General features: G+C 45.1%; 1 protein-coding gene across 7 annotated transcripts in view; it reads right to left on the bottom strand.

The window, feature by feature from the left end:
* Positions 1-19704, bottom strand: part of MORN1 (MORN repeat containing 1) — a 316149-nt gene that overhangs the window by 197134 nt on the left and 99311 nt on the right. For all 7 annotated transcript variants that reach the window (XR_014786007.1, XR_014786005.1, XR_014786006.1 and 4 more), the window contains exons 11-12: positions 18850-18971; positions 16001-16077 (exon numbers count right to left, since the gene is read on the bottom strand). Coding sequence is in view for 4 of the 7 variants with exons in the window: in XM_084821656.1 (XP_084677782.1) it covers positions 16001-16077; positions 18850-18971 (199 nt within the window). In the remaining 3 variants the exon portion in view is untranslated. The remainder of the gene's footprint in view (positions 1-16000; positions 16078-18849; positions 18972-19704) is intronic.

Consider the following 19704-nt stretch of genomic DNA (forward strand, 5'->3'; position numbering starts at 1 on the left):
TCCTTCTCCAGTGGGCCACATTTTGTCAGAACTCTCTGCCATGACCTGTCCGTCTTGGGTTGCCCTGCACAGCATACCTTATGGCTTCACTGAGTTACGCAAGCCCCTTCGCCACAACAAGGCAGTGATCCATGAAGGGGACCTACTAGATAGTATGCCAAAAAAAGATGTTATTTTCATTATAGGAGACTGGAATGCTAAGGTGGGTAGTCAAATGACACCTGGAATTACAGGCAAGCATAGTCTGGGAGAACAAAATAAAGCAGGATATAGGCTGATAGAATTTTGCCAAGACAATTCACTGTGCATAACAAACACTCTCTTCCAACAACCTAAGAGACGACTTTATACATGGACTTCACCAGACGGTCGACACCGAAATCAGATTGACTACATCCTTTGTAGCCAAAGGTGGCAGACATCTATGCAGTTGGTAAAAACAAGACCTGGAGCTGATTGTAGTTCAGATCATGAACTTCTTATTGCACAATTTAGAATCAGACTAAAGAGAATAGGGAAGACCCACAGATCAGTTAGATATGAGCTCACGAATATTCCTCATGAATATGCAGTGGAGGTGAAGAATAGATTTAAGGGATTAGATTTAGTAGATAGGGTCCTGGAAGAACTATGGAGAGAAGTTCGTAACATTGTTCAGGAGGCGGCAACAAAAAATGTCCCAAAGAAAAAGAAAACCAAGAAGGCAAGATGGCTGTCTGCTTAGACACCGGAACCAGCCCAAGAAAGAAGGAAAGCAAAAGGCAACAGTGATAGGGGGAGATATGCCCAATTAAATGCAAAATTCCAGAGGTTAGCCAGAAGAGATAAGGAATTATTTTTAAACAAGCAATGCACCGAAGCGGAATAAGATAATAGAATAGGAAGGACAAGAGACCTCTTCCAGAAAATTAGAAACATCAGAGGTAAATTCCAGGCAAAAATGGGTATGATCAAAAACAAAGATGGCAAGGACCTAAGAGAAGCAGAAGAGATCAAGAAAAGGTGGCAAGAATATACGGAAGATCTGTATAGGAAGGATAACAACATCGGGGATAGATTTGATGGTGTGGTCAGTGAGCTAGAGCCAGAGATCCTGAAGAGTGAGGTTGAATGGGCCTTAAGAAGCATTGCTAGTAACAAGGCAGCAGGAGACGATGGTATCCCAGCTGAACTGTTTAAAATCTTGCAAGATGATGCTGTCAAGGTGATGCATGCCATATGACAGCAAATTTGGAAAACACAAGAATGGCCAACAGATTGGAAAAAATCAACTTATATCCCCATACCAAAAAAGGGAAGCACCAAAGAATGTTCAAACTATCAAACAGTGGCACTTATTTCACATGCCAGTAAGGTAATGCTCAAGATCTTGCAAGGTAGACTCCAGCAATTCATGGAACGAGAATTGCCAGATGTACAAGCTGGGTTTAGAAAAGGCAGAGGAACTAGAGACCAAATTGCAAATAGCTGCTGGATAAAGGAGAAAGCCAGGGAGTTTCAGAAAAACATCTATTTCTGTTTTATTGACTATTCTAAAGCCTTTGACTGCGTGGATCATCACAAATTGTGGCAAGTTCTTGGTGGTATGGGGATACCAAGTCATCTTGTCTGCCTCCTGAGGAATCTGTATAACGACCAAGTAGCAACCGTAAGAACAGACCACGGAACAACGGACTGGTTTAAGATTGGGAAACGAGTATGGCAGGGCTGTATACTCTCACCCTACCTATTCAACCTGTACGCAGAACACATCATGCGACGTGCTGGGCTTGATGAAGCTAAGGCTGGAGTTAAAATCGCGGGAAGAAACATTAACAATCTCCGATATGCAGATGATACAACTTTGATGGCTGAAAGCGAGGAGGAGCTGAGGAACCTCATGACGAAGGTGAAAGAAGAAAGTGCAAAAGCTGGGTTGCAGTTCAACCTAAAAAAAACAACAAGATTATGGCAACCACCTTGATTGATAACTGGCAAATAGAGGGAGAAAACATGGAGGCAGTGACAGACTTTGTCTTTCTAGGCACAAAGATTACTGCAGACGCTGACTGCAGCCAGGAAATCAGAAGACGTTTACTTCTTGGGAGGACAGCAATGACAAATCTTGATAAAACAGTGAAGAGCAGAGACATCACACTAACAACAAAGGTCTGCATAGTTAAAGCAATGGTATTCCCCAAAGTAACCTATGGCTGCGAGAGCTGGACCATAAGGAAGGCTGAGCGAAGGAAGATCGATGCTTTTGAACTGTGGTGCTGGAGGAAAATTCTGAGAGTGCCTTGGACTGCAAGATCAAACCAGTCCATACTCTAGGAAATAAAGCCAGACTGCTCACTTGAGGGAAGGATATTAAAGGTAAAAGTGAAGTACTTTGGCCACTTATTATTATTATTATTATTATTATTATTATTAAATTTATTAATTGCCCATCTGGCTGGTCACCCAGACACTCTGGGTGATGTACAACATGCAATAAAACAGTTTAAAACAATAAAATTCTACCAAAAAAATTTTTCTAAAATACCCTAACCCACCACAAATGCCTGCCTGAACAACGACGTTTTTAATGCACAACGGAAGCTCATTAAAGAGGGGGCATGACGGAGTTCCCTAGGGAGGGAGTTCCACAGAGTGGGGGCCACCACAGAAAAGGCCCTCTCCCTCGTCCCCACCAGTCTAGCTGTCCTGGCTGGTGGGACAGAGAGAAGGCCATCCGAGGCTGATCTTGTTAAGCGGCCTGTCTGGTGCTGCTGGAGGCGCTCCTTAAGATAGGCTGGGCCGGAACCATATAGGGTTTTAAAGGTCAAAACCAACACCTTGAATTTGGCCCGGAAAACAACTGGTAACCAGTGCAACTCCTTCAGCACTGGAGTGATGTGATCTCGCCGGCGGCTGCCTTTAATCAGGCGAGCCGCCGCGTTCTGTACCAGCTGCAATTTCCGAACCGTCTTCAAGGGTAACCCCACGTAGAGCGCATTACAGTAGTCTAAACGAGAGGAGACCAGGGCATGTACTACCGATGGGAGCAGATGGTCGGGAAGGAAGGGGCGCAGCCGCCGTATCAGATGGAGTTGATACAGCGCTGTCTGGCTCACAGCTGACACCTGAGCCTCCATGGACAGCTGGGAGTCCAAAATAACCCCCAGGCTGTGGACCTGATCTTTCAAGGGTAACTGTACCCCATTCAACACCAGGTCAACATCCCCCAGCCTCCTCTTGTCTCCCACCAAAAGTACCTCGGTCTTGTCAGGGTTCAGCTTCAGCTTATTCCTCCCCATCCAGCCACTCACCGTCTCCAGACATTTGGACAGGGATTCTACAGCCAACCTTGGTGAAGATTTGAATGACAGGTAGAGCTGCGTGTCATCTGCATATTGATGACACTGCACCCCAAACCTCCTGATGATAGCCCCCAGCGGCTTCACATAGATGTTAAATAGCATTGGGGAGAGGATGGAACCCTGTGGCACCCACAAGTAAGTGGCCACGGGTCCGAAACCTCCTCTCCCAGTGCTACCCTCTGGTACCTGCCAGAGAGGAAGGACCGGAACCACCGCAATACGGTGTTTCCAATGCCCAACCCCTCCAGGCGGTCCAGGAGGATACCGTGGTCAACGGTATCAAAAGCCGCTGAGAGGTCGAGGAGAACAAGGAAGGAGCATTCACCCCTATCCAGAGCCCTCCTCATATCATCTACCAAGGCGACCAAGGCTGTTTCTGTCCCATGCCCAAGCCTGAAGCCTGACTGAAATGGGTCTAGATAATCAGTTTCTTCCAAGTGAGAAGACAGGAGACCCTGGAGAAGATGTTGATGCTAGGGAAAGTGGAAGACAAAAGGAAGAGGGGCCGACCAAGGGCAAGATGGATGGATGATATTCTGGAGGTGACGGACTCAACCTTGGGGGAGCTGGGGGTGGAGACAGCTGACAGGAAGCTCTGGCGTGGGCTGGTCCGTGAAGTCATGAAGAGTCGGAAGCGACTGAATGAATAAACAACAACATATTATGTCTTGTCAAGTTGTGTTTTATGGTTTTAATTGCGAACTGCCCAGAGAGCCTCGGCTATTGGGCAGTATAAAAACGTAATAAAATAAATAAATAAATATGACGGCTGCTTCCAGATGGAGGGCTCCTAGTGGTACCAGTGAAGAGACATTACACAGCTACTCTACCTTTTCTTCCTTAAGCCTGGGAAAACACAGGAGGGTTACAAATGGAAGTCAATGTTGTCTGGAGCTCCTGTAAAATCCTGTCAACGAGGCAGGGCGATTGTACAAGAAGTGCTTCACCTGGAAGCATGGGTCTGGCCTTTCCCTCTGCCTGATAGACAGAATGTTTTCTTCTGCCTGCCCTGCTTCAGGACTGGCTTGTGCCCCCGGCTTTAGCAACTGGTCTCAAGGAACACGTCCCTCCAGATCTCAACTTAGCTACTGGCCCTGACAGTTCTTGACCCAATCTACAATCAATATAAGATGCTGGGCCAGCAGGTTTGGGCAGTCAAAGGGCAGTCAAGCTGACATACCTGTGAGTGATCAGGGGTTTCAAGCCACAGACAGTTGTGTTTCTTACCCACGGTAGTCTGAGGCTGAATGCTTCGAAATGCTCTTTGACCTGAAAGCATGCGAGGCTCTGCAGTCTTGATGTGCCTCAAAGCACATCAGAAAAAGAAAAGATAAAAAAATTAGATCCAGGACAGAAAGAAGTTGGCCCAAGCCTGTCTAAACTTCCTGAAATTCCACATTCCTTCTTTTGCTTTTTAAGTAGCACTCATGCTGTTGTTTACATTTCTGCCTTTTTCATTCATTTACTGTCTCTTCAGTTCATCTTTCCAAATGTGCATCTGCATTTGAAAAGTATCTTGTAGTTCTGATCCATTTTCTAGGGGGGCGGCTGCTTCCCTGCCACACTGCATTGCCTGGCTAATCTATATGTAGATTTTGAAAGTAGATGAGAGCAATTCCAATGATTTTTATCTTCCTGACCACATTCCATTTCAACCTGATTCCTTCCTCTCAGTTATTGTCTAGGGCTGATGGATTCTTTCACTCTCTCTACTATGTTCTTCCTCTGTCTGTTGAGCATTATCTCGACTAAGCACATTTGCAGCCCTACATTTTGGCTGAATCTGCATGGTTCATTTATAATATTGGGAAGCAGGACAATAGTTTATGCAAAGCTGAAGTATTTTGGCAGAGCTGCTGCTTAAGACGTTGCTTTTTTGGTTTCCAAACACATCTCTGGAAGACATTCTGCAGACATTCTGTAAATGGCTCAGGAGAGCACCCTCTTCAAATTTTGCTGCTCCCTTTGTGTGGGTCTAGAAGTACAAACTTCACATACACAGAAGGTTGGGATAGGTACACTGCACAGTATTATACATGTGCAATAGCGCTTGAATAGTTAAGACAGACAGGTCGAACTGCGTCCTGCAATTATAAAGCCTGAATGTGCTATCATTCCTTCTAATAACGAACTAAGCTTGTGAGTGCCAACAGGACCGTAGCCAAAACGGGGTCGCTGAGAAACAAGATGGAGATATCAGCATGCTGGGGGAACTGCAAGATTTGCAGAAATACAAAAAATATTTAGGAAAAAAAAAACCCTAAGGGAACAGAAAAACAAAATAGCCCAATAGGGACTGAGCATGTTTAGCAGCCACAGAATGTTAAAGGTTTGTAGGGGGGAGGGGGAAAAGCCAAGGGGGAGAGGAAAGGAATGGAGTATCCTGAAAGAGCACACAGCTGGCTAGCACTCTGAACAGAAGCACTCCACACCGCAACATTCTGTTGCAGGCTCCAATTGTTATATTTATAAAATCAGAATGTGTTGTCCTGTTTTGTCTGAAACTTGGCAGTCTCTGAAATTGGCATGGAATGTATCCGTGTTGAGCATGATAAGCTGGCTAGATTTCAGACAGATCCATCAATAAATGTTTGAGATACAGACGTTTATGAACATTTTACCTTGATGTACAAATGTATCCTGTGTTTGCAACCATTTTTTGTGTTCTGATCACCAAACCTTTCTTATTTCTCTCTGCGGCTATAAATGGGTTCAGAAATTTGAGGCGGTTGCAGGGATCTTGCCAGCCCTATTTCTGTGATATAATGTTGTATCATCATAAAGTTATTAGCTTTTAAAATTCCTATTTAAGTCAATAGTTTAAGTAAGAGCAAGTCATCTTGCAACACGTGCTTGCTGCCAAATTGAGACTCACCGGGTGAAGCTTCTTCCTTCAAGAAAGATGGCTGTCTCAAGACTGAAGCAAGCTGGTTGCAGAAGGGCGAAGTCATGTTCTCTTTCTGTGTTTACGTGTGTGTGAAGTGAATCTGGATGGGATGTGTGATGTTTTGTGGATTTGTTTTTATGTTATTTATGTTATTTATTTATTTATAACATTTGTATACCGTTCCACAGTGTAATGGCTTCAGGAGTGTAACCAAGCCATCTGTAGTTTTAGAGGGGCCTAGAGATCCATAATGCTTGAATTAGGTTCATTAGAAGTGCAATTTCCTTGCTAGTGGGCCTCTGAGCTTGTGAGATGAGTCAAAGGTTGACAGCGTGGCCTCAGCACATTCCATGCTAACGAAGGCTAGTATCTTATCAGGGCCTACGATGTGCCTGAGAAGTGAGGCTATGTTTATGCCGAGTTACAGGTGGCTGTGCTGGCAAAGTTCTGATTGTTTTCCCTCTGAACAAGTACTGTTAGCCTATGCTGGGAAAGTTGCAAATGAACGCTAATTAATGCTTGCTGCTGCCGTGCTGCCTCACTGCTAACATGTATGGTATAAAACCCACTGTACCCCTTGGCTCTGGGTTCAGAGAAGCTGTCTGATCCAACCATTGGGTATGCCTGTGTGCTGTAAGTACTCAATAAAGTCTCCTTGTAAGCAAACCTGGATATGGCTTATCATTATCTTGGCACCTCCAAACCTTAGCAGCCCACGGCCAGGGCACACACACATCTAAACAGATTCCAGAGCAGTGAACAACAAGAGATGAAATGAACAAAAGATTAAAAAGAATGAAATATGATATTGAAATTATTCTTTAAAAAACAGAGTTCCAATAAAACCAAGTCTGGTTAACCAAGGAAAAGAGCTGTTTTCAGGACGCACCAAAAACAACCCAGTGCTGGTGCCTGCCCGACCTCCAAGGGAAGGGAGTTCCACAGGAAGGGGGCCACCACACTGAAGGCTTTTCTCTGGGTGGACTCCAACCAGGCCATGGGTCCATATGGAACCACCAAGAGCATGCCCTCTGATGACCTCAGTGATTGGGCAGGTTGGTAAGGGAGAAGGTGCTCTCTCAGGTGTCTTGGTCCCAAGTTATTTTCTGTATGCATGAAATGTCTGTATGAAATGTGTGTAATTCTCCAGTCGCAATTTCCATACAGAAAAAAAGTAATAGTACCTCATAGAAGAATTCTGAAGCGCTGTGAGCAACACCCAAGGAATCATGAAGTTTTATCCTGGAGCAAGAAGTTTGAGGGGATGCCAGCTAAAATTGTATTTTTCCTCAGTACAAATCCCAAAGAATCTAGCAGCCCATGTAATATGCATAGGAATATAATGCTGTGAACTGCCCAGAGAGCTTATGGCATAGGAACATAATGTTGTGAACCACCCAGAGAGCTTCGGCTATTGGGCAGTATAGAAGTGTAATAAATAAATACATACATACATAAACAAATAAGAGTCCTGCTGGATCAGAGCACAGGTCCATCTAGGCATCGTTCTGTTTCCCCAGTTTCTGACCAGATGCCTCTGGGAAGCTTATAAGCACAACATGCGGGCAATCACCCTCTCCCACTCTTTTTAGTTCCTAAGGGGAAGGGTGTTGGGGCTCACATTTGCTCTGCCTTGAGGTCTGAAGGGAGGAGAGGCCATGATAACTTCAGAGATGCAGGAAAGGTACTCTGCACATTCTCAGGAACACTTTGTTTTATTAGTACTTCACAAATATTGCATACATCTCAGCTCAATGTTGCAAACAGATTCTGGGGCTGAGCCGTCACACAAATTAAGCCCTTGGGCTGAGGGAAAGATACTGAACCAGATAATGCTGCCTGAAAAGAGGATGGGATTGATGTTTCATATTTGCAATGCCGTAAAAAAAAAATTGAGGGGGGCTGCTTCCTTCCTGCAAGGAAGAAGGCAGTTCTACAGAAAGGTACCAAGGCTGAAGCCTACCTTGGAGGGCTGTCATTCATTTTTAAAAACATTTATACTTCTTCAAATTAGCTCAAGGCAGCTCACAACAAGAAGTTCAAACAATAACAATGTTGATTAATTGAAATCTTAATCCATAATACTATGTGGGGTAAAAGGATGTGATTGCACAGTAGTGAGGGGAAGGCATTCTGCACATGCTCAGGGCATATGATTACTTTGCACTGATATGCCTTTGTGCTGCATTAGCGGCTTGGTGGTTATCAGTCACTCTTGATGAAGGTTGGTTAATGTAGCATTGCTTCATGAGGGTGCCTGCATCTGTTTTTCCTTTTTCAATTCTGCTGCTTTGGAGGGTTCACGTAAGTATTACTGAAATAATACCTAAACAAAATAAGTAAGGAACTTCAGTTCGCCAGCTGGATGCGCCCGATCTCCTCTGATCTCGGAAGCTAAGCAGGGACAGCCCCGGTTAGTACTTGGATGGGAGACCGCCTGGGAATCTGGCTTCCTGCACTGAGCAGGGGGTTGGACTCGATGGTCTTGCAGGCCTCTTCCCACCCTATGATTCCAAAATTAAAAACAAAATGAAAATATACCTTTGGTTTAAGAGACCCTGATGTACCAGCTGTGCAGGTGGGGAGGAACATGATCTCAACTGCCAACAGATCGACTCACAAGTGAGAAGTCTAAGCACGAGTGTTTACTCATGAGTCAAAAAGCAGCAGCAGCGAGTTCTGGAATGCGGCAGGACAAAGAAGGACAGTTTGCCACCCACTTCCCTTCAGAAAAAAGCCAGAGTGGCAGCTATACATCCCAAGAAGAGCCCTGCTACACCAAATCGGGGAAATCACTACGTTTCTCTGTGACTACCAAAGCAAGAGTTGCGAGTACCCTCATACCTTATACACAGAGGGAAAGCCACTTAGGCTTCTGGTCCAAAAGAATGCTCCTTTATTCACTTCTGTTACTAGGAAGAGATATCAATTAGATCTTCCTGGTGACTTTTTTGTGTGTTTTTTTGCAGGCATTGTGTGGAGAACATAATTGTAGCGGCATCAGCCATTCATTCTTCTCTGCATGAAGTGAACCGTAATGACTAATCTTTCTGCTGTTATCCTGCTTCTCCGAATCAGGAATTTGCAATCGCTCCTAATATTTGCTGACATTGCTGCAGGGCCGTGCGCTCCTTCCTCATATTCTGGGGTTATTTCGGGGAGTTGGAGACTGGTACAAGTGTAACGTTTCATTACATTTTAAGGCAGGAAAATGACGTGGTTTCAATGCCTGGGGAAGGTCTCTGCATGTGGGAGTCCCAGGTTCAACCAAATTCAATTCTGGAGAAGCTCTCAGGAGCTGCATTACAGTGGCAGGCAAGGTCAAAGCCTGGAACCAAAATAGCACAAATACCAGGATATTTTAGCCTAAAGCTCCGATGGCCAGTAACTAAGCCTTAGGAGAAGCATTTCAGTCTTTTAGAAGGCGGCGGCGGGGAAGAGTAAAAGCTGGGAAACCAGTGGTCGGTGAAAGAGGGTGTGGTTAGGAAAAGGGGGTGTGACTGTCTGAGGAACCTCAGAAGGCCAGATTGGGACCCTAGGAGGGCTGGATTCAGTCTGTGGGCCTGAAGTTCCCCACTCTTGGTATAGACAATACTGAGCTAGACTTGGCATAAGGCTTCCTATGTTCCTAATCCTATAAACTGTTCAAGGCAGTGTACACCAGTGTTATGAAAGACTTGACTGGCCAGCTCGATCTCCTGGCTCACTTCCTCAAGGCTGTCACCTACTGTACCCAAACCCCCCTCCCTGCCCCTAAATCAAGGTGCATCGTATCCAAAGCCAGCCATGTTATTTTTGGTACATGAGGTAGCATCTCCCATGAGCACCTCTCCCCATCCCTGGCAACAGAAATACAATAAAAACTAAGTAAATAACTAAGAATTGGCTGCTGTTTTATGACACCCCAAATCTACTGCTTGAGGCGACTGCCTCACTCTGCCTCATGGTAGGGCTGGCCCTACACCCAGTGTCTAACAGACTGCACATAGGGGAACACGTGATGGAATGCTTTTTTATCCCCCCCCCACCTTAGTGTTCCCCAAGCTGGTGCCCTCCAGATGTTCAGATTTCAACTCCCATCAGCCCCAGTCAGTCAGGCCAATGGCCAGGAGTGCTAGAAGTTGTAGTCCAAAACATCTGCAGGGCTCCAGGTTGGGGAAGGCTGCTCTACCTAGATAACTAGTATGTTAGGGTGGAGGATTTGAGCGTAGCCTTTTTTCTGACATTCTAGCCTTCTCTGTGGAGGGTTATTTTTTTTTAAACAGCGAAGTATTCAGTCACATTAGTCCCTAGTACAGAATTAACACATGTTTCTCATCTCAGTGAGAACTAGGTCAGCATCATGGCAAGCTGGTTAGAGGGGTTGGGTGGCCTTGATGTGGCGCTCAGAGAACTGGTGCAGCCTAGTAGTTCAGAGCACTACAGAGGGACCATAACTCAGTGGCAGAGTATCTGCTTTGCACACAAAAGGTCTCAGGTTCAATCCCTGACATTTCCAGTTAGAAGGATCAGGTAGCTGGTTGTAGGACACCCTTCTCTGCCTGAGACCCTGGAGAATCACTGCCAATCAGAGTAGATAGTACTGGTTGATATGGACCAATGGTCTGAATATAAAGCTATCGCAACAGTGAGACTGTTCCTGGAGTGTATGCTCTCTGTCAATCTGTTCACCCACTTCTCTAGTCTCTTTCCTTCTTCTACTTGTGTCCACCTTTCCTCCTAAGCTATGTCTCTGCAGTGCTGCTTTGTTGTACAAGGGGAAAGAATGAATTGTAGCCATCCCTCTGTGATCAATGAAATCTGGAATATCAAGGCTGAGGATTTGAGCAGGGAAGGTGAAAGACCTCTGCCTGAGGTCCTGCAAAGCCTCTGATAGTCACAGACAATGCCAGGCTAGATGGGGAAATACGTCTGACCTAGACTAATCCTTCCATAGAACAAGGAGGTCCCAGATTCAGATCTGAAATCAGCCAGGAATGTGCTTGATGCCCTTTGGGGGATTCAAGGCAGTGTGGATGTGTAAGCCAAGCCAAGCCTGATGCTTGTGAAGAGGACTTGCCCAGGGTGCTCTGGACTGCTGCAAGGGCATGCTCTCACTAACTCCAGGCAACAAAAGCTGTAGGCAACCGACCTGACCTTGCCTCACATAAGGTCCAGGATGAATTCTGCTGACTCTCAACAGGTGGCGCCCTTAAGAAGCGTTGTAGGTTGCCCAATTTCCGCTCGGCAAAGCCATGGAGCCTTAACACTAGAGCCCAACTGAAAGAGCACTCTGAGACAGAACAGAAGTGCTGTCATAGCTGGAGGAAACTTGGTTTCCATTCCTTTTGTCTTTTTATCTATTTTATTGCTATGAGTCGCCTTGGGAGGGCTTCTGCCCTGAAAGCGGCCAAGAAATTTTAAAAATCAATAATAAAATTTTGCAGCCACAACCAGCAAAGCTGCCATTTTTTTCCTTGAAAAAAGTGAGTGCTCTTGAACAGCAATGACTTTTTCAAGAGCCTTGGAATCTCAGCAGATACACACTTATTTATCATGATTTGCATAAGTATGTACGTGCATGCATGTCCCCACTCCAGAAGTTAATGGCACTATTGACAGTCATCTTGGTTTGAAGTGTCACATGTTTGTTTGCTGAAAGCCAAAGATAACTGAATTGGTTTTTCTCTCCTTGTTGTTCAACCCTTCCCACACAATTTGCACCGTGTTTCAGCCATGCGGTGCGGTGAATTTTCAGCACTCTCTGTACGAGGAGTAGAAAAGGTGAAGTGGGGAGGCACAACTGAAGGTTACACTTTGCGTCTGAAAGCCAAGATTTCTATTTAGCATGTACACAAAGGCATACAAATGATTTAAATGGGGTATGAATGCTCCAAAGCCTTCCCAAGCTTGCCCACAGAAACTGTACAAGAGAGAAGGAGCAGGAACGGAAAGTATAAAGAGGGAACATTTTCACAAACACACTTGACCGCCTCCTAGGCCTTCTCAGAGAGTTATCCATGAAATAGGGATCCCTTCAGTCTACAGGGCAATTAACACATTATTCTATTGCACTGTATAATTGGAAAGGCGCCTAAGGAGTTTTCGAAACAAATAAAGATCTCAAGGTGGGGATGGGAAGAAGGACCAGTTTCTGGTCCAGCAACTAGTGGTTCCTGGGATTCTTGCAAAGAACCCTGGATGAGGCGAATCTTTTTGTTGAAGGTATTTTTAATTGTGTTCTTCACCGGTTTGTTTTTTTAAAGCTTTAACTATAATTCTGTATTTGATTAAAGTTAGCTGCCTTGAAAGAGCCTCGTGTGGCGCAGAGTGGTAGGTGGCAATATTGCAACCAAAATTCTCCCCATGACCTGAGTTCGATCCCAGCAGAAGCCGGGTCTCGGGTAGCCGGCTCAGGTCGACTCAGCCTTCCATCCTTCCGAGGTCGGTAAAATGAGTACCCAGCTTGCTGGGGGAAAGTTAGCCACGACTGGGGAAGGCAATGGCAAACCACCCCGCTATAGTCTGCCAAGAAAACGCCAGCGCAAGCAGTGTCCCTCTAGGTGCCAGTAATGACCCGGTGCTTGCACAGCCGCCTTGAGCACTATTTTTAGTGGAAAGGCAAGATATAGCACTGGTTAGGCCTCAACTGGAGTACTGTGTCCAGTTCTGGGCACCACACTTTAAGAAGGATGCAAACGAACTGGAGAGAGTTCAGAGGACAGCAATGGAGATTATCAGGGGACTGGAAACAAAGCCCTGTGAGGAGAGACTGAAAGAACTAGGCATGTTTAGCCTTGAGAAGAGAAGACTGAGGGGAGATAGGATAGTGCTCTGCAAGTACTTGAAAGGTTGTAACAGAGAGGAAAGCCAGGATCTCTTCTCGATCATCCCACAGAATATTGGGCTCAAGTGACAGGAAGCCACATCCCGGCTGAACATCAGGAAAAACTTCCTGACTGTTAGAGCAATACGACAATGGACCCAATTACCCAGGGAGGTGGTGGGCTCTCCCACAGTGGAGGCATTCAAGATGAGGCTGGACAGCCATCTATCAGGGATGCTTTGACTCAGATTCCTGCATTGAGCAGGGGGTTGGACTTGATGGTCTTAAAGACCCCTTCCAATCCTACTATTCTATGATTCTATATTTAATTAATAAACATAAAACATAAATCCAGCAAGGACCATTCTTATGTGCCTAAGCAAGAGCACAAACTCAGAGATTTAGTTGTGACTTAATCACAGAATCATAGTGTTTGAAAGGGCCATTTAGGCCATCGAATTCAACCTCTTGCTCAGTGCTGGAATCCAGTTTAAAGCATCCCTGACAGATGGCTGTCCAGTCTCTGCTTGAATACCTCCAGAGATGGAGAGCCCACCACTTCCCTCAGCAGTTGATTGTCTGACACCTCTGAATATTTTCCTGATGTTCAACTGAAATCTGCCTTCGTATAACTCAAGCCTGTTATTTTGTGGCCTACAGTCTTGGACGATAGAGAACAGGTTGCAGCCCTCTGTTGTGTGACAACGCTTTAGGTACTAGAAAAGTGCTATCAGGCTAAACATACTCTGTTCCTTCAATCTTTCCTTGTAGGACTTAATTTCTACTTCCCTGATCATTTTGGTTGCTCTTCTCTGTATTCATTCCAATTTATCTGAATCCTTCTTTAAGTGTGGTGTCCAGAAATGGACACCGTATTCAAGGAAAAGGTCTGATAACTGCAGAGTAGATTAGAATTATTACTTCCCATGATTTAGAAACTAAACTTCTACTGATACAACCTAAAGCTGCATTTGCCTTTTTTGTAGACACATCCCACTGTTAATTCATATTCAGCTTCTGATCGACTACAACTCCAAGATCCTTTTCACACATATTTTTGTCAAGCCAGGTACCGCCACCTTATACCGTTTTTAAAAAAATTCTATTTCCTACATAAAGAACTTTGCAGTTGTCTGTTAAATTGCATTCTGTTATTTTGTGCTCAGTCTTTTAACCTATCAAAATCATTTTGAAATGTTGTTTCTATCCTATAAGCTATTAGCTATCCCACCCAATGTTGTGGCATCTGCGATAAGCAGATGTGATAAGCATTCACCCAAGTTTTTAAGAAGAATGTTGACGAGTACAGGGCCCAGGACCGAATCCTGTGGCATCCCACTTGAGACTTCCCTTCAGTTTGCTGAAGAACCATTGATGGGTTGGACTCGATGGCCTTGTAGGCCCCTTCCAACCCTACTATTCTACTATTCTATTCTATGATGAGCACTCTTTGAGAATGTTTCTCCAGCCAGCTGGGGATCCACCTAGTAGTTTCTTGCCATGAAATTCCTCTGAGTTTATGAAAATCAGCTTTCCTGAAGTCCAAGGTACACATTTGACTACATTCAGCACTGGTTTTCCATAAAATCAAGAACTAGAGCATTACACGGTTACTTTCCCCCAAAGTTCCTGCTACTTTTGCCTCATCAACTAATTCTTCCCTGTTGGTCAGAATCAAGTCAAGGATGGCTGATCCCCTCATTCCTTCTCCCTCCCTCTGGAGAGGAAAGTTGTCAGCAAGGCAAGTCCGGAATTTCCTGGAGAAACCGTTCTTCGCAGAATTTCTCTCCCAACAGATATCAGTGTAATTAAAATCCCCCATTAATACTACTTCATGCTTCCTCGTAATATCTGCAATCAGTGTTGGAAAGCATCATCTGCATCTTCTCCTTTGTTGGGTGGTCGGTAAAAGACTCCAACCGCAATTTTGTTTTTATTCCTTCCCCCATTTACTTTAATCCAGATGCTTTCAATTAGTGCTACCATGTTTATTCCCTTGAATTCTGTGCATGTGTGTACATTTCTAACATATAGTGCAACTCCTCCCCCTTTCTATGGCTTCTGTTCTTTTTGAACAAGTTATATCATTCAGGGAGCAATCCTATGGCTGCTAGTCAGCAGCTAGACGGCCATAGGATACATGGGTTTCCAGGAACCAACCTCAGAGCCCGTGCTTCGAGGTTGGTTCCAGGAGAACCGACCTTCCCATCCTTACGTGCCCTCACACTCCTCGCTCAGAAGAGGAGTGTGGAGCGGCCAAAACGAGGCATTCCAGGGGAGTGTTCCAGGGCAGGGAAGGAGGAAATGCCCGTACAACACATCCTGTGTCGTCCGGCAGCCTCCTCTCCCGCTCTGCCTTCCCGCGGCTAGACAGCTGAAATCAGCTGTCTAGCTGCAAATGCAGGGCAGGAGAAGCGCGGAGGGAACGATCCCTTCCATGCTTCTGCTGCCCTGCAATGAATAGGCGGTCGCCTCCGAGTTCAAAGGCGGCTGCCTATCCCCACAGGATTACGCCCTCAATTGCTATGTTCCACTCATGGGAGTTATCCCACCAAGTCTCAGTTATACCTATTCAGTCATATTTACCTTCTTGAATCAAGAGCTCATCCTGTTTATTTCTTGTTCTCTGAGCATTAGTATAAAGACATCAAAAGCCAAGAGCTTTATGCTCCAATGACCTCCCTGCATTTATTGGCAATAAGATCCTGAGTACACACTCACACTTTGCAAGTTCAAAACGTATTAGTGGCCCATAGGGGATTCCAGTAAGGAAAACAAATCAAAGCCAGAAGATCAAGCAAGATCTTCACCCACCACCGGGCTAGATGACTCATTAGTTCAAGCTTGTGATTCTATGAAATGGTTACTTCAAATGCAGGTTATGAAAGGCAATCATCCAGCATAGTTTAGTGAGCAGTTGACTGAGAAAGCTGAATCATGAACATCTGAAAAACAGACAATACATACCTATTATCTCCAACCATCTCCTGGGAAGTTGTCATTTTTTCAGCAGGATTCTTGACACTTGGCTTTTTACCTCCTTCCTGAAGGAATAAGGTTTTGGAGGAAGAGAAAGCAATATCATTTCTTAAAGTATTTAAATACAATAAGCGGGATTAAAATTTTTTTAGGGTTGCAGTGTTTAAACCGATTAACTGGCTAGATTAATCAATTTAAATTTGACTAAAATAGTGACCTTGGTTATTTGGGCAGAAGACTGGAAAAAATGGTACGTAGAAACTGCAGATCACAAGCCCCATCTTAAAAGAAGCATTCCCCTTTTCTTTTATATAGGAAGGAATGCCTCTTTTACATAGCAGAGAATGCCTCTTCTATGGGCCAAACTAGAAGTGATCCCATTCAGGTGCTTAGCAACTGGGTTGTTTTTAGAGTATAAAGCAGGTGGCGGGGGGGGGGGGAGTAATCTATAATGGGACCCTAGTGCATGTGTGAGAGTCTTCCCCATCCCACTGTGGTCCGCCTGTGCCTGCTCTTTGCACTGGGAGGGAAGCTCCCAATGGCACTAATAGGAATTTCTTTCCTGATGCAGATATGAGCCCTCCCCGCAATTTATATTGGGGCTGCAGTTGGGGTGGGAAGCATTAAGGCCCCCCTACTAGGTTTCCAATCTGGATTGGGCCTTCCATATCTGCCATTTTCTCTAAAAAATAAATAACCCATTCACACAATTGCTGAGCACGTGAATGGTATCACATCTAGTTTGGCCCTTAAATTATGCTTGCTACGCCACATGCATGTGTCAACTAAAAAGGAAGGAGTTATGTTTCTTTCTCTGGAGTGATTGGTTTTGTATCCATATGCAAATTAAAGGACTGATTAATCAACTAAAACTCATATAATCATTTCTTTAATTGGATAAGAACCCTGCTTTTTTTCTTTTCTTAATTTGGAATAGACAGTAACTCCTTAACAAGGGAGAGTTCCAGCCCAGGATCATCCAGTGAGCTTGATGGCTGAGCAGGGTTTTAAATCCAGGTCACCCATGTCTAAGCTTGACAATCTATCCACTACATCACACTGGCTCCCCAGAATAAGGTTTCATAGTGCAGGCACACTCTGTAAGTGTGCTGAGAGAGCCAGTGTGGTGCAGGGGCTAGAGTGTTGGACTGGGAGTTGGGAGATCCGGGTTCTTGTCCCCACTCGGCCATGGAAGCTCACTGGGTGACTTTGGGCCAGTCACAGACTCTCAGCCCAACCTACCTCACAGGGTTGTTGCTGTGAGGATAAAATGGAGAGGAAGAGGATTATGTACACTGCTTTGGGCTCCTTAAGGAGGAAAAGGGGCAGGATGTAAATGTAATGAATGAATGACTGAATGACTAAATAAATAAATAAATAGAAATGAAATGAAATGAATAATAAGATACTAGATACATCATGCCTGGATGTGCCTCCAGCTGAGAGCTCCTCTCTCCCAATTCCCTTTCCTTTTGTGTTGTGTCTTTTAGGTTGTAAACCTGCGGCCAGGGACCATCTTGTTTCTTATCTTTGTGAGCCACTCTGGAAGCCTCTTTGGCTGAAGGGTGGGACAGAAATGCATTAAACAAATAATACTGAAGCCTTCTGACAGGATTGGATCCAGGTTTGAGGGCACCCCTTTTACAGAGGACTGTTCTCTGAAGATGTCCTCTACTTGAAGCTCTGTCCCATCCAATTCTGGTTTAAAGATAAAGCGCTATCAGAACAGTTGCCCATCCACAGTGAGCACCTGGACAATTGACTGAACAGGTAGGCACACAGTCACCTCTGCACAATGGTGAGATATATTGTAGTTCTATTTAAATTATAATAATTGTCAGGGTTCCCCTTATGACCTGGACCCCCTGAGCAACTCCTTCAGGATCTCTTGCCTCTTTAAGAGTCCCACCTTCCTTCTTTAAATCTCCCCTTCCCAATAACTTTGGCTGTAGATGTAGCGTGATACGCACTTCAGACACCTGGGTGTTGACCACAACAGTTTAGTGGTAAATTAACGCTAGCAAATTACAATCAAAGGTATTTACAGAATAGAGCTGTGTGATACAAAAGGCATTAAGAGAAAATAAAGGTTGCAAAAACACAAGTCCCTCTACCCAAGCTGCACTTAGACTTCTCTAGGCTGCTTCTTCCTGCTCTCTCTTCCTGCTCTGCTCTTCCTCTCCCTCTCCCCTGGCTCTCTCTCCCTTTTAATCCCCTCCTTCCCCAAAACTGAAAGTACTATTTCAAACTTGGAGAAATGAAAGCTAACTCAGGAAAATGAAACTTAGCTGGGGAAATGAAACTATTCCTGTCAGGGATACCTCCTCCCAACAAAACCCCCCAGGCCTCTAGGCCTGACTTTTTTCTTTTCCTTGCCTCCGTAAGCCTCAGACCTTCACAATAATAATTTCTGAATTTGTATCTGTGCATATATATCAGCATGTGCACGTTACATGCAAGTCATGGTCTTTTTTGGGGGGCATGCATTTTCTCTCATTTGGCGATGCAGAAGTGGCCACCTTAGCTAGGCACAGGAGCCCCTGCAACTGCCGGAGAATGCCAAGTGCTGGCCCTGGCCCTGCCCCTTTCTGCAGAACCACAAACCTTGCAGAAGGACATTAGAACTGAGGTTAGTGGGGGTGGGGTGGGGAGGAGAGGGCTCTGTCATATCACAAATACCTGTGGAATGCTTACTGCTGGAATGGAACGATGTGGGAGTCGAGGGGGCAGACATTCGACCTTCTGGGATTTGGGGAGGAGGGAAGCAGCCAGATGCCCAAGCGGGCCTTTGCCTGGTTGACATCAGTGGTGCCCGTTGTATATCTGCCTTTCCTTACCTCTGACTGTGTAGCAGGCTGGGTATCCACCAGAAGTGGTGCAAGGGAAACCTTCCTGAAAATGGCGTTGCCATGCTCAACTCTTTGGAAATGCGGTGAATGGTGGATTTCATTTTCGGTTCCTGTGTAAATAAGCACAACGTGCTGTTAAAGAAAGCATCTGTCTAGCTATCTTTCTTCCTGTTTTGCTGAATGGTGATTCAAATGTTTATAAATTATTAACTGCGTTGGGAAAAAGGAAACAAGACATAAGCAACATGCGCTACTCCCCACTGAATCCCGAAGTGTGAACACGAGTCCAGATTTACAAAATTCTCCTTGTACGGAGTTGCACGGTCGCACGGAAACTCAGCAGCTACCTAAGCTCTCAGACAGCAGCAGTTTACTCCGGCAATACGCCCAGTAGTAGTTTTTTATTTCTTAGGCTGATATCCCACCCTACCTCCACAAGGTACATGGTTCTCCCCCCTCCATTTTATCCTCACAACAACCTTGTGAGGTAGGTAAGATGGAGGGACAGTGATTGGCCGGAGCCCCTTTCAATATTATTTTCAAACACAATTGCTGCTTTGTTGTCACATGATAATGAACATATTGCAGCATCCACTGTGTTTATAGTGCCATCAAGCGCCACACACCCATGAACAGTGTTTTAATTGTGGGAGAAGTAGGGGGAGTGTGAAATGTCACATGTGTTTTATCACTTATGTTTACAGCGCAAGCACATGCCACAAGCCGCAGTATAGTACTCCCATTGTGGGAGAAATGGGAGGTCATGCTGACATTTCGGGTTGTGGTTTTTTAAGCCTAGCAGCTGCGTGTACACCTTCACAGCTGTGCAGGAATGTGGTTTAA

The sequence above is a fragment of the Heloderma suspectum genome, chromosome 15, assembly GCF_057233095.1.
Source record: "Heloderma suspectum isolate Gila_16-S chromosome 15, 16-S_ref, whole genome shotgun sequence".
Lineage (NCBI taxonomy): Eukaryota > Metazoa > Chordata > Lepidosauria > Squamata > Helodermatidae > Heloderma > Heloderma suspectum.